We start from the raw sequence: 13,307 nt of genomic DNA, 5'->3' as shown, positions 1-13,307 counted from the left end.
ATATATATATATATATATATGTCATAATGAATTAAACAAATTCTAAATTAAATTCTAGGTGTCACCATTACAGATTTTTCTAAGATTCTGCTCAAATATTCAAGATCATAAAAATATTCTAGATCTGCCTTTGTGCAAACAATAATTAGGTAGCCATAAAATTAATCAAGTTCCCATTACTGGCTTAGCAGACTTCTATGCAGGTGTCTTAGGTTGGCTATCAGTTGTACGTACTGACCAGAACCGTGTGTTCTCCTCCCAAATGTATGTTCTTGCCTCAGAGGGATCATCAACAGCAAAATTAAATCCGTCAAACAATCCTGCCATGGAAATAGTTCAGTGGTCTAGTAACACATTCTCTCCATCCATATAGCTATTGACACAGCAGACTTATCAGTGGTGCACCACCAAATTAAATGTTTGAAATCCCACAGAATTTTTATTCGTTATCTCCTGTTCACCCACAGGCAAATCTCTTAGTCATAGGCCTACACACAGAAACACACACATAATATTGTCTGTAGAGATAAAGATATTTTACACATTCAAAACCAGGGATTATCAACTATGTTTGTTTTCACATAGTTTGAGTTGTGCACTTTAATGCTAATTGTTAACCAAAGGCTATTATAAAAGTAAAAAGCAGACCTTTGTGTGCAGACCTACCAAAGCTGTTTAATCCCTATAGAAGGTGGGACACTGTCTACTTTCTGTGTGCTCAATATAGCACAGATTTTCAAGTTATAGCACCTTTAAATATATACAGTATATACAATGTACTAGGTAGTTAAAAATCTCTCTAATGGTGATCTGTGACAGCATGAGTGTGGTAATTTGCCATAGGAAAGAACTAACACATTGAATGTGATAACATTGCAATTTTGGAACGCTCCACAGATTGTGCCATAATAGATCGTCTGGACAAGGTGACTTCTCAGGATGCCACTGCACTATCGAGCCAGCCACATGTTTCTGTTCTTATGTGCTCTTTCCTTGTGTGTGGAGTTTGTAAGAGGCGGCACCAGCTTCCTCAGCCCTGCTCAAAAACCACAGGTGAGTTTATGTCTGGTAAAATAGATTTGTTTGGAGAAACAAAAATGTACTGCATGATAAATCAGTAAAAGTTGGTGGGGAAAACAGCTTGGTCCCAAGTATGGGTAATGAATAATAAACCACTCAGAGTCAGGATTGCAATCAATTGGATTGAATTTGACTTTAGTAAGATTGGTCTCTGCAGTGATGAGCCAAAACATTAGGCTTGTTCGAGATGTCAAACGTCTCGCCTTGAAAGTAGAGGAGAGCAGGCGGCTGCAGTCAGGGGAGGAGTGAAATAAGAGGTGTCAAGTCGGACAGTTTTCACTTCTCGTAGTAGATCAGACACCTTCGAGATCAAAGGCAGATATCACGGAATTCACGTTCATACGCTGTTGCATCTTCGCCTTCTGTTTTATTGGCGGATCGCAACTTAACAGTGCACGAGGGCAACAAAGGCTATCCCGTCTGGTCCGAACCGACAGAAGGTCTACTGTGACACAAGTAAGAAAATTGTAACTATGCTTACGGGAGTAATGTGCCGCACCACGCACCCTGCTGCGTATGGGACTGCATAGCCGCAGACCGGTCAGAGTGCCCATGATGACCCCTGTCCACAGTCGAAAGCGACTACAATGGGCATGCGAGCGTCGGAACTGGACCTTGGAGCAGTTGATTGAGCATCTGTGGGATGTGCTGGACCAAGTCAGATCCACGGCGGCTTCACCTCGAAATTTACAGGATTTGCATATCTGCTAATGTCTTGGTGCCAGATACCACAGGACACCTTTAGCGGTCTTATAGAGTCCAAGCCTCAGCTGGTCGGCACTGTTTTGGCAGCACGCGGAGGACCAACAGCATAGCAGGCAGATTCCAATTTTTGTTTTTGAAAGAAATTTATACTTTTATTTACCAAGGATATATTAAATTGACCCAAAATTACAGCAAAGACATTTATATTATCATATATATTTGAAGGGTAGAATTTTTTTTTTCAAAAGCATAAAAATGTATTACTGATTTCAAACTTTCGAATGGTAGTGTAACCATTATTATAACCTCTTATTTATTTCGAAAGGTACAGTAGGCTGAATCTCAAGACAAAATGCCCAGGTCAAAATGAAAGGAAAACATGAGAAATCTAGACTATTTTTTAGACCATTACGATTTTTTTTACATCATGGCAGTATTTCAATGACAATTAGGCCCCCACCCCCCAAAGAAATATAAATATAAAAAATTACAGTAATGAAAACCATTGTTTGGACATTTTTTTTAAAATTTTTATTTTTATAAATTACATTTATCAAATACTACCATGTTGCTGCTGATCTCCTGGGATTTTCACGCACAACAGTCTCTAGAGTTTACTCAGAATGGTGCCAAAAACAACAACAACAACAAAACATTCAGTGAGTGGCAGTTCTGTGGACAGAAATGCCTTGTTGATGAGAGAGGTCAACAGAGAATGGCCAGACTGGTTCGAGCTGACAGAAAGGCTATGGTAACTCAGATAACCACTCTGTACAATTGCACAACACGTCAAACCTTGAGGCAGATGGGCTACAACAGCAGAAAACCATGTCGGGCACTTTATAAGACCATCGTGTTCCTAATAAAGTGCTCAGTGAGTGTATATTCACGATGAGCCAAAATATTATGACCACTCACAGGTGAAGCAAATAACGTTGATCATCTCCTAACAAGGCCACATGTCAAGATCTGGGTAGATTAGATGGAAAGCAAACAATCAGTTCTCATAGTCAACGTGTTGAATGCAGGAGAAATGGTCACGGTCTTGTAGAGTCCATGCCTCAGCGGGTCGGTACTGTTTTGGTGGTATGCGGAGGACCAACAACATAGCAGGTGGTCATAATGTTTTGGCTCATCGGTGTACATGAACAGAGTAAGAGATGTGATTAAATAAAGGTTGAATTTAATGGTTTATTGATGTTTAATTGACTAATGTTCAGCATTCACATATGGGGGTCGTTTTTCGGGTGTTCACATAATTTTGGCCATGTACAGTAGTAGAGTATGTGGGGTTTTTGCGATTTGGAATAAGGTTTAATGTATTTAAGGTTCGAAGGCCACCACGGGTGGGCAGAAGGGATGCCGCTGAGCCTGAGATCCCAGTGCTTAAGGAAGGTGACCAGTTCATGGTATAAACACTTTCCAAGTGCACACTTGTGTATGTATATATTCTTGAGTAATCTCCGTGAGATACATACAGTTTTATTAACTGCCTGAAGATGTTTAAAATGGCTGTCAAGATAAACATTAATACAGTGATTCTTCTCTACCTGTTTAGGTGAGTGTTCCGTTTATGCTGGCTGTGGCTCTGAGTGAAGCAGAGTATGAAACATATGGTCCTGTGTTGCAGAAGGTTCTGGTGAATGTTCTCAGTCATTCTTCTGTTGGTAAGCTAAACACTAAAAAGTAGAATAAGTAAACTCAAATGCATTGGGGCCAATGCAGTAGATTAAAAAATATATTAAAATAAATTGTTTAAACAAAGATTTATAATGAATTGCAAATAGCATCCAGTTTCTGGGGCAATGGATAAAAGTCTGAACTTCTTAAAGGAATATTCCGTGATTAATACAAGCTCAATCAACAGCATTTGTGGCATAACGTTAATTACCACAACAATTTAGACTTGTCCCTACTGTAAAAATAATAATAATCTGGTTACAGTGAGGCACTTACAAGTGAATGGGGCCGATCTATAACCATTAAAACTCACAATTTCAGAAGTATAGCTACAAGACGAAAACAATGTGTGTTAACATGATTTTACTATGAGAAAATCTCTTACGAATTTTGCATGCGAGTTATCCAATTTTACAATTTCATTGCCATGATGACAATGCTGTAATTCATTAAGTACGAATGGTATTGAATTTCTCAAGGAAAAATAGTCTTAAAGACCCATAATATTAAAATTCTTTGCTGGCACATAAGTTCAAGACACTTGTTGCTGACTGTCTTTGAAGAATTTACCTTAGCATCTGTAATTGTGCTGCAAACCACAAAGTAATATGCTATATGTTCTTGTTTGTTTCAGAATGACTAGAGCTACCGGTCCTGCACGAGTCAGATCCTTATAAAACAATGACAAGACTCATAATTTACAAATTGTGATATGTAATTATTTACCAGCACAGTGATTTAATAAAGAAATAAAGGATTCATAAGTTCTTCATTAATGAATAAGTGCTCCAGTTTCTCTTTTTTTATTCAGTCTCATGCATGTTTGCAGGTGTGAATGGCAGTCCCTAACAGTCTTCTCATTAAATACATTTCAGAAATCTGATGTTGCATATTAAAGACCATTTATTCACTCTGTCAGCTCTGGTGAGAGTTACATTTATATAAAACCAACAACTTGATAAAAGCTATTTGTTGTGGCTTTTCACAATGTGTTTCACAATTTTTTTTCCACTTACAATTTCTTGTGATGGTACAGCGTATTACTTTGAATCATTTTAAATGTAACGGAAGACATAAGATGGCATTTTATGTCACTTATATCACATTAGCATACATAAATTTTAAGCATGTAAGCAGACATGAAAAGAATTATGAGAACAGAGAGAGAACCATTTTAAAACAAACTGAAGAGATGTTAAAATAAAAGCATTACTAACATTTTTTTAAACATGTGAATTTAGTAAGACAAGTAAGAAACACTTGTCACAATGCTCCAACACTCACACACTATAGTACAATTATGTAAATCCAAAGTCATTTAGTTTTGTACTTTGCTGTAAGGGGAAAAAAAAAAAAAGATGGAAGACTTACAAGTTGACAACAGCAGAAAAAAAAGGACTACAGTTGCTATATAGTAACAGGTACAATAAGTATATTCTAGCAGTGCTAGCCGGAATTAAAACAGTCTCCGATTACAGGCCGTAGATAAACGTAGTGTTTTGTCGGACCGTTTGCAGTACTGTGGTTAAGACCTCTCCTTTCAGCAGGCTAATCTCACGCAGCGTGTGTATGCCCATTCCAGGATGAGCAAACCTACATACAGACTTAGGTACCTACAGAGAACGATACAGAATTGTGCGTGTTTATTAAAGAATGACATGCATTTATGATGCACTTTAATAGTAGCACAAATCAATGTGCATGCAACACATACACCGATACCTGTCTGGGAAGGAAATATGGTGCATCTGTCTCTAGTAGGATTCTATCAAGTGGGATTTTCCTCACAGCTTCTCGAGCCTCAACAGCACGAGGGTACGTCACCAGTCCAGTGAAACCCACACACAGATTAGAGAATTCACTCAAGAATGGCTCAATCACGGAGTAGCTGTTGGTGAAACAGTGTCTAACACACATATGGAGAAATGTTATCAGCCTACTTACAATACCATTCAATAGTTTGGAATCTTGGAAATTTAATTCAGTACAACAAATACCACCATGTTGTATACTCACAATTATACTTTAAACAAATAACAGCACTTTAAATATTACAGTATACACTCACAGAGCACTTTATAAGGAACACCTGTACACCTACATATTCATGCGATTATCTAATCAGCCAATCGTGTGGCAGTAGTGCAATGCATAAAGTCATGCAGATACAGGTCAGTAGCTTCAGTTAATGTTCACATCAACCATCAGAATGGGGGAAAAAAAAAATGTGATTTCAGTGATTGACCATGGCATGATTGTTGGTGCCTGACAGGTTGGTTTGAGTATTTTTGTAACTGCTAATCTCCTGGGATTTTCACACACAACAGTCTCTAGAGTTTACTCAGAATGGTGCCAAAAACATCCAGTGAGCGGCAATTCTGAAGATGGAAATGCCTTGTTGATGAGGGAGGTAAACGGAGAATGGCGAGACTGGTTCGAGCTGTCAGAAAGGCTGTGGTAATTCAGATAATCACTCTGTACAATTGTACTGAGCAGAATAGCATAATACACAACACATTGAACATTGAGGTGCATGGGCTACAACTGCAGAAAACCACATCGGGCACTTTATTAGGACCATCGTGTTCCTAAAAAAAGTGCTCAGTGTATATACACTGATGAGCCAAAACATTATGACCACTCAAAGGTGAAGCAAATAACGTTGATCATCTCCTAACAAGGCCACGTCAAGATCTGGGTAGATTAGATGGAAAGCAAACAATCAGTTCTCGTAGTCAATGTGTTGAATGCAGGAGTAAAGACCTGAGCGACTTTGACAAGGGCCAAATAGCTATGGCCAGACAACTGGGTCAGAGAATCTCTGAAACAGCAAGGCTTGTGGAGTGCTCCTGTTTAGCAGTGGCGAGTACCTACCGACAGTGGAGGGACAACAAACCGGTGACAGGGTGTTGGGCGGCCAAGGCTCATCGATGCACGAGGGCAACGAAGGCTATCCTGTCTAATCCGAACTAACAGGTCTACTGTGGAACAAGTCAAGAAAATTTGAATGATGGTTATGGGAGGAATGCGTCACAACAAACAGTGCATCGCACCCTGCTGCGTATGGAGCTGCAGACCGGTCAGAGTGCCCATGATGACCCGTCCACTGTCGAAAGTGCCACAATGGGCATGCGAGCGTCAGAACTGGACTTTGAAGCAGTGGAAGAAGGTCGCCTGGTCCGATGAGTCTCGTTTTCTTTTAAATCACATGGATGGCCTTGTATATGTGCACGGTTTACTTGGGGGAAGTGATGGCACCAGGATGCACTGTGGGAAGACGATAAGCCGGTGGAGGAAGTGTGATGCTCTGGGCAATGTTCTGCTGGGAAACCCTGGGTCCGGCCATTCATGTGGACCTCAATTTGACACGTGCCACCTACCTAAATATCGTTGTAGACCAGGGGCTGGTTGCACCACCTATATGTAATTTACAACTTAGCCTATTTGTGGCATAAATGGGCACTAAGTCACAATTTACGCACTACTAAATATTTGAAAAATATTAAAAAGGCTTTATTTTCTTTATGCAAATCATAATTTTTTTATTTCAATTTGAGTGAAATATGACCGAATGTTTCTTTTGTGAGACTCACCCAGTAAACAATGTATACAAAGTAAATTAGTGTGCAAACAATTCTTGGCTCAAACATTTGAGAACTAACCGGTGTATTTTGTAATCCCGTGGAACACACTTCTTCATAATTTTCAGCACATCGTCATCAGCATCCCGGCAATGAATGACAAGAGGCTTTCCAAGAGAGACTGCCAACTGCAACTGCCGTTCAAACACCTATACATGCAAAAGATACAGAAACACATACTTTGACTCAAGCATATCCAAGTACATTAGGTAAAGCCTACGGTAGTAGTCATCCTGTCTGCCATACCTCTTTCTGTTTCCTGGAGTCTGTGGAATTCTTATGCGAATAATCCAGGCCGATCTCTCCAAATGCAATGGCTTTAGGATGACGCATTGTACCCATGATGCTTTGCTCATGAGTGTGGTTATACTCCTTGGCAAAATGGGGGTGGCAGCCAAAAGCCCCCCACACTCGCTCCTCTCGGAGTAGCCCCTCCCAAATTTCCTCTCTCTGGGTTATTCGTGGGTGGCAGAAGTCTGCGATGCAACCCCTAAACTCCACCGGGAAACTACTTGCATACTCCCTTTGAAATCTTTGGAAACTTCCCTGGAAACCCAACTTCGCATAGAGCATGTCAAGGTGACAATGAGTGTCAATAAATCCTTGAGAATCTGCATTCGAATAGTCCAAGTCTGACAGCCAAAGGGGCTCAGAGCCAACCAACATGCTGCGGGTGGCACGGTCCATATTTAAACGCATATGCGAGGATGCGCATGTCTTTGAGTCCGAAGTCCTGCGTACAATAAGAGGCGAGCAAGCCCAGCTACCAGGTGTTGTGGGGGCAGAGGTTACGGTTCTATGAGCTCTGCTGAGCAAAGGGAAAGGATCAGCCAATGGAGATGCACTGATACTTGACGGCTGTAATTTGAGGGACCGTCGTAATGCAGAGCTACGCACATGGTTTTTGGAAGGTGCAAGGTCAGAGGCAGTGTCCTGGGGTGGATGTTTTGATAACACCTCCACCTCCCTGGCAGGTAACAATGGCCAACCAGTACCAACTGTGCTGCTGGGAGGGAGGGTAGAGTCAGGCCCACTTTCTTGAGGGTGCCTAGATTCTGAGTCCCAGTATTTTGGAGACAAGAAAGGTGGTGATGAGTAAGGTATGTATTTCAATGCTGGGGGCATGTCCTTGATGACCACAAGCTGATAATCCCTCTTGTACTCCAAGGACTCATCCTGTGAGAAAACCTCAACTTGTTCAGAGTCCTCGACATCTGACCAATCAGGTGATTCTGATCTCTTTAGGATCACACTCTATGTATAGAAAAAAAGTCAGCTGAAACTCTCATTAAAAGGCATTATGATTACAAAAAGCATTGGCCAGCAGTTTTATCTTGAGAATATTGCCTCAAATTTACAACTTTACCCAAAAAAAAAAAAAAAAAAAAAAAAAAATATTGTCAAGTCTGTACAACCATAGTTCTGGCTTCACTTCAGGCATTTGAAACATGAAAGAATTAGGGTTCAAAATGTAAAGGCTAGTATTACCAAAAAAAATTTGTGTTGCTAGCCAAGGCTTTCACTATTTCTATTTACTACTATTACTAATTACTATTGCTCATACTTGTGGATAGAGCTTTGTTCTACATCCCAAACATTAACTCTTCCATCCATGCATCATGCTATGGACATGAATAAAAATCTTAATCGTTTGACTCGTGGAGGATGTGCTCTTACTTTTCTAAGCTTCTTCAGACTTACGAATTTCAAGTGACATGATAAAATGGGCAAACAAATCCCATATACTTAAAGGATTGACCTGAGCCATATCTAGGAACCAGAATATCATAGAGACTAAGGGATGTTTTTTGCACCTGGGCCAGTAAGCAACCATCTAGAACACCGTAGCAACCACCTAGAAATCTCTAGCTGCATAGCAACGCCCTGGCAACCACCCACGACACCCTAACATTGTGGAGGTGATTTCTGCACATGCAAGCACAACTTTAAAAATACATTTGAAAAACCATATCCTAAAAACTTTAGAGCTACCAAGAGGTGAAAGTGTAGTTTTTCTGTAATTGCCAGGAAAATTATCCCTTTCATATACACATGTGGAATGAAATTGCAATTGGAAATATAATTACTTTCATTCCACTGTAAATTAATACCATGGTGCTACTTGTTAGAATACAGGCAAGTAACCCCAAACCTATTTTTTATTTTTTTTAACCTTACCCTGGTGTCCAACTTTTTTTCACTCTCGTCGTCTTCCGTCTCTATGAACGCCATTGGTGGAGGCCTATTGTCCTTAGTCTTGATCAGAGGAAGCGCTTCATTCTCCTCACTAAATGCACAGCAGTTATGGTCAGAGCTGTTTTGGTCAGTTGGTAAGTTTTTTCCTTCCTTTGCCTTCACAGGTTTGTTGAGAATTTTCCTTGTAGAGGTTATTTTTTGTCCATCAAGGGGTGACTTCTTGTCCGCATTCCACATCACAGCATTCAGCGCTTTGAGGTAAATTACTTTTAACCCCTCTTCTGAACTATTGCGTTTCCTCCCAGCAGAAGGAGGTGAAGGTCCAACAAGGGTTTGTTGTCCTGAAACCATGTCCTATATGCCACACATAAATACAAATCGCAGCCCATTTATTAAAAGGGTACACTATGGAGGATTTCTTATTTCATTTTACATGTGTAGCTATATTTCAATATACATATATTTCAACACTAGTGATCCATAAAACACTCTGGATAAAAACATGACTGCTATTATGCAGAGTCGGGTTTGTCTTGTTATACATGTTTGTAAAGCACAGGTCAGATGATTACTTGACAGAAAAATTTATATTACAGTGCATGTGCACTATGCCAAATCTTTTCCTAAAACCTGAATATTTCTACCATGGAAGACATTTGTTAAACCAACCAATTTGTTAATGTTCATTGTGATGAGACAGATTCTGTATCTCTCAGGAAAGATGCAGGAGTGATTTTTATTTATTTTTAAAGTAGCGGTTTTGAAGGATTGCAAGAACCCTTCGTGAAAATGGCCCAATACGTATCCATTTGGACTTTCCATTTACTTCATTGATAAATAATCTGTTCTGTTTGTGTGATACCTACCTCACCAGGACTGGTTCTTTTCTGCAATGCTCTGTGGCGCCCAGTGAACTTTGAGTGCGTTTTGGGTGTGACCTGAGCCTTTGAAGAACTTGACGTTTCTTTATGAGTGCTGAGGTACATTTTTTCCATTTCACCCAACCCAGTAGATGTGTTCAGGCCAGGGGAGCCAATATCGCTCACACCAGCATCATTCTGGCCATCTCCATCCAAGGATGTGGGCCGTGCCACACCCATATTGTTCTTCATGAGCTTTCTGGGGGAGTCCACGGCTTTATTTAGCCATGTAAACTTTACCTTTTCCCATTTGCGGTTCATCACACTAGGATCTTACCATGGAGAGAGGAAATACAAACATAAAATACATATATCATAACCAAAATGATGATCACAAATACACAAATTCAGCCATGTCAATGACGAGATGGGTTCAGTTGCAGGTTCTTTGAGGAACAGAAAACAGGCCAAGACACTAAGTTCATAAAGTGCAGATGGATGCCTGCAAACAGTTTGGCTAAAATGTTGACGTCTTTTAAAAAACGCTACAACCTAATGTTTTTTTAGAAACCGATTATAAAATAATATATCCCCCAAACTATGTAAAGTCTCGAATTATAAGGCCGTTAGTTCATAACAGTGCATCGAAGCTAGCGTCTAGCAGAAACCTTGTTTCTTACATAAAACTGTGACCCCCAAGAGGCAGAGCACACAACGCCTATCGCAATAATGGAAACCGTCTGTGAAGATGTTTAATAGTCTTAATCAAACCCGATTCAGTCGTGATGATACAAACCTTATGACCACCACGGATGATAAAAGTTCATGTGCAGCACGTGCGTACGTAATTAGCGATGCGTTCACATGTGTCTACACTCATCAACGAGCAAAGCACCAGTGGCAGCGTCTTTCAATGGAATGCACATTTCAAATGAACTTTACAACTGAAAAATGTTCATGAATTTCTTAGCACTTGGTGTGCACTCGGGTTGACATGGACTCCACACGATTGTCTAACTTTTTTTTTTTTTTTTTTTTTGGTAAGTGTTTATATCATCAATGCAATTTCAATAGCATCAATTTGAGACATTGTTCTTGTTTTATTTCATAACTTTGCTAAAAATTAAACAAATTTCAGTTAACAGTTGTGAAACTTTTTACTGTACTGCACAAATACTGACCAGGGAAAACATGCCTTTATCTGTCTACCAACAAAATAATATAAAAAACCTAAATACTTAGTGCCTACTTTCCACAGTCAGTGTGTGAAGACAAGGGGCCTTATTCATGAAACGTGCATAGAACAAATTTGTGTGTTGTAATGCATACTTATGTAAATTGTCCCATTAAATTGAATGGGACAATTTACATAATGCATTGTTTTTACTAACAATTTACACACAATTTGTTCTGCTGATGTTTCATGAATAAGCCCAAGGAGTGCATTTATTACAACTGCCCTCAGCCTGGGCACTGTTGTAAAACTACCCTGGCTGGGATGTTGTGCTAAATTAGTATTAGGCCTACAGGTTAAAATATATTAAGGTAAAATATATGGACACATTTTATACTCTGTTTTCAAATATTTATAATGCTTGCATATGTCTCAATTCTAACACATCAGCTAGAACTCCTCTCTAACTCTGATTCGTGGCATCCTGAAAATACTAATTTACAATCATATTTTTTGGACTTCACATACTTAAAATCATTTACATTGCATGTTCTTTCTTTCCACCCATCCATTTATACTATTGTAAAATTAATGTCTATTTGTCTTGCTTAGCTAAGCTTTCTGATTCAATAAAAGCTTACAAAACTTTAGGAGCATTTGCTACCATGCCTCTTATGCCACAGGTACAGCTGTAACACAGTGTTACAACTGTCCCCCGCAGACCAGTGGTCTCAGTGACCTTGCATCCTATTATGTCTCCAAATATGTAAATTTTATGTAGACAAAGATACACTGATTAGCCACAACATTATAACCACCTGCCTAATATTGTGTAGGTCCCCCTCGTGCCACCAAAATAGCGCTAACCCGCATCTCAGAATAGCATTCTGAGAAGCTATTCTTCTCACCACAATTGTACAGAGCGGTTATCTGAGTTACCATAGACTTTGTCAGTTCGAACCAGTCAGGCTATTCTCTGATGACCTCACTCATCATCAAGGCATTTTTGTCCACAGAACTGCCACTCACTGGATGTTTTTTGTTTTTGGCACCATTCTGAGTAAATTCTAGAGACTGTTGTGTATGAAAATCCCAGGAGGTCAGCAGTTACAGAAATACTCAACCCAACAATCAACCCAACAATCATCTATGCGATTATCTAATCAGCCAATCATGTGTCAGCAGTGCATAAAATCATGCAGATACAGGTCAGGAGCTTCAGTTAATGTTCACATCAACCATCAGAATGGGGAAAAAATTTGATCTCAGTGATTTGGACCGTGACATGATTGTTGGTGCCAGACGGGCTGGTTTGAGTATTTCTGTAACTGCTGATCTCCTGGGATTTTCACACACAACAGTCTCTAGAATTTACTCAGAATGGTGCCAAAAACAAAAAACATCCAGTGAGTGGCAGTTCTGTGGATGAAAATGCCTTGTTGATGAGAGAGGTCAACAAAGAATGGCCAGACTGGTTCGAACTGACAAAGTCTATGGTAACTCAGATAACCACTCTGTACAATTGTGGTGAGAAGAATATCATCTCAGAATGCTATTCTGAGATGCGGGTTAGCGCTGTTTTGGTGGGACGAGGGGGGCCTACATAATATTAGGCAGGTGGTTTTAATGTTGTGTCTGATCGGTGTATAATTACAACAAGCAAAATTTGCTTTCATGGTCAGACAAGCATCATGAATTATTTACAATGGAAGAGTAAGAAAATGTAAAGCTTTCACCACAAATTTATTTTCTCAAATAATTTTTAAATAATGTGGACCACTTCCTTCAAATTTCCCACGCAGAGAGAGGATGATGATGTGAATGTGCTCACTGATATTGAGAGTTTAAACTTGAATGAGAAGGGAAATATTCACAGTGTTTCAACTTTACTCCTTTCCAACTGAAAGTCACTCAGTCTACCCTACATTACCCCTAGAGTAAATACTAAAATTAGTCACATTACACACATAA

The 13,307-nt window shown here is 39.6% G+C and overlaps 2 protein-coding genes across 2 annotated transcripts; one reads left to right on the top strand and one right to left on the bottom strand.

Moving 5' to 3' along the window:
• Positions 1-611: 611 nt before the first annotated feature.
• Positions 612-4,248, top strand: LOC127446178 (ghrelin-like). The gene is made up of 5 exons (XM_051706889.1): positions 612-691; positions 898-1,053; positions 3,114-3,194; positions 3,344-3,452; positions 4,100-4,248. Exons 2-5 carry the CDS (start codon positions 940-942, stop codon positions 4,102-4,104), a joined length of 309 nt encoding a protein of 102 aa, XP_051562849.1. The 5' UTR covers positions 612-691; positions 898-939; the 3' UTR covers positions 4,105-4,248.
• Positions 4,249-4,376: 128 nt separating this feature from the next.
• On the bottom strand, positions 4,377-10,483 carry LOC127446177 (putative deoxyribonuclease TATDN2). The gene is made up of 6 exons (XM_051706888.1): positions 10,169-10,483; positions 9,285-9,656; positions 7,353-8,360; positions 7,128-7,255; positions 5,188-5,371; positions 4,377-5,078 (listed from the first exon to the last, which is right to left on the bottom strand). Exons 1-6 carry the CDS (start codon positions 10,481-10,483, stop codon positions 4,938-4,940), a joined length of 2,148 nt encoding a protein of 715 aa, XP_051562848.1. The 3' UTR covers positions 4,377-4,937.
• Positions 10,484-13,307: the final 2,824 nt, after the last annotated feature.

Source organism: Myxocyprinus asiaticus, chromosome 9 (assembly GCF_019703515.2).
Source record: "Myxocyprinus asiaticus isolate MX2 ecotype Aquarium Trade chromosome 9, UBuf_Myxa_2, whole genome shotgun sequence".
Lineage (NCBI taxonomy): Eukaryota > Metazoa > Chordata > Actinopteri > Cypriniformes > Catostomidae > Myxocyprinus > Myxocyprinus asiaticus.
Note: the sequence above shows the minus strand (reverse complement) of the source record. Positions and strands in the feature narration are given on the sequence as shown.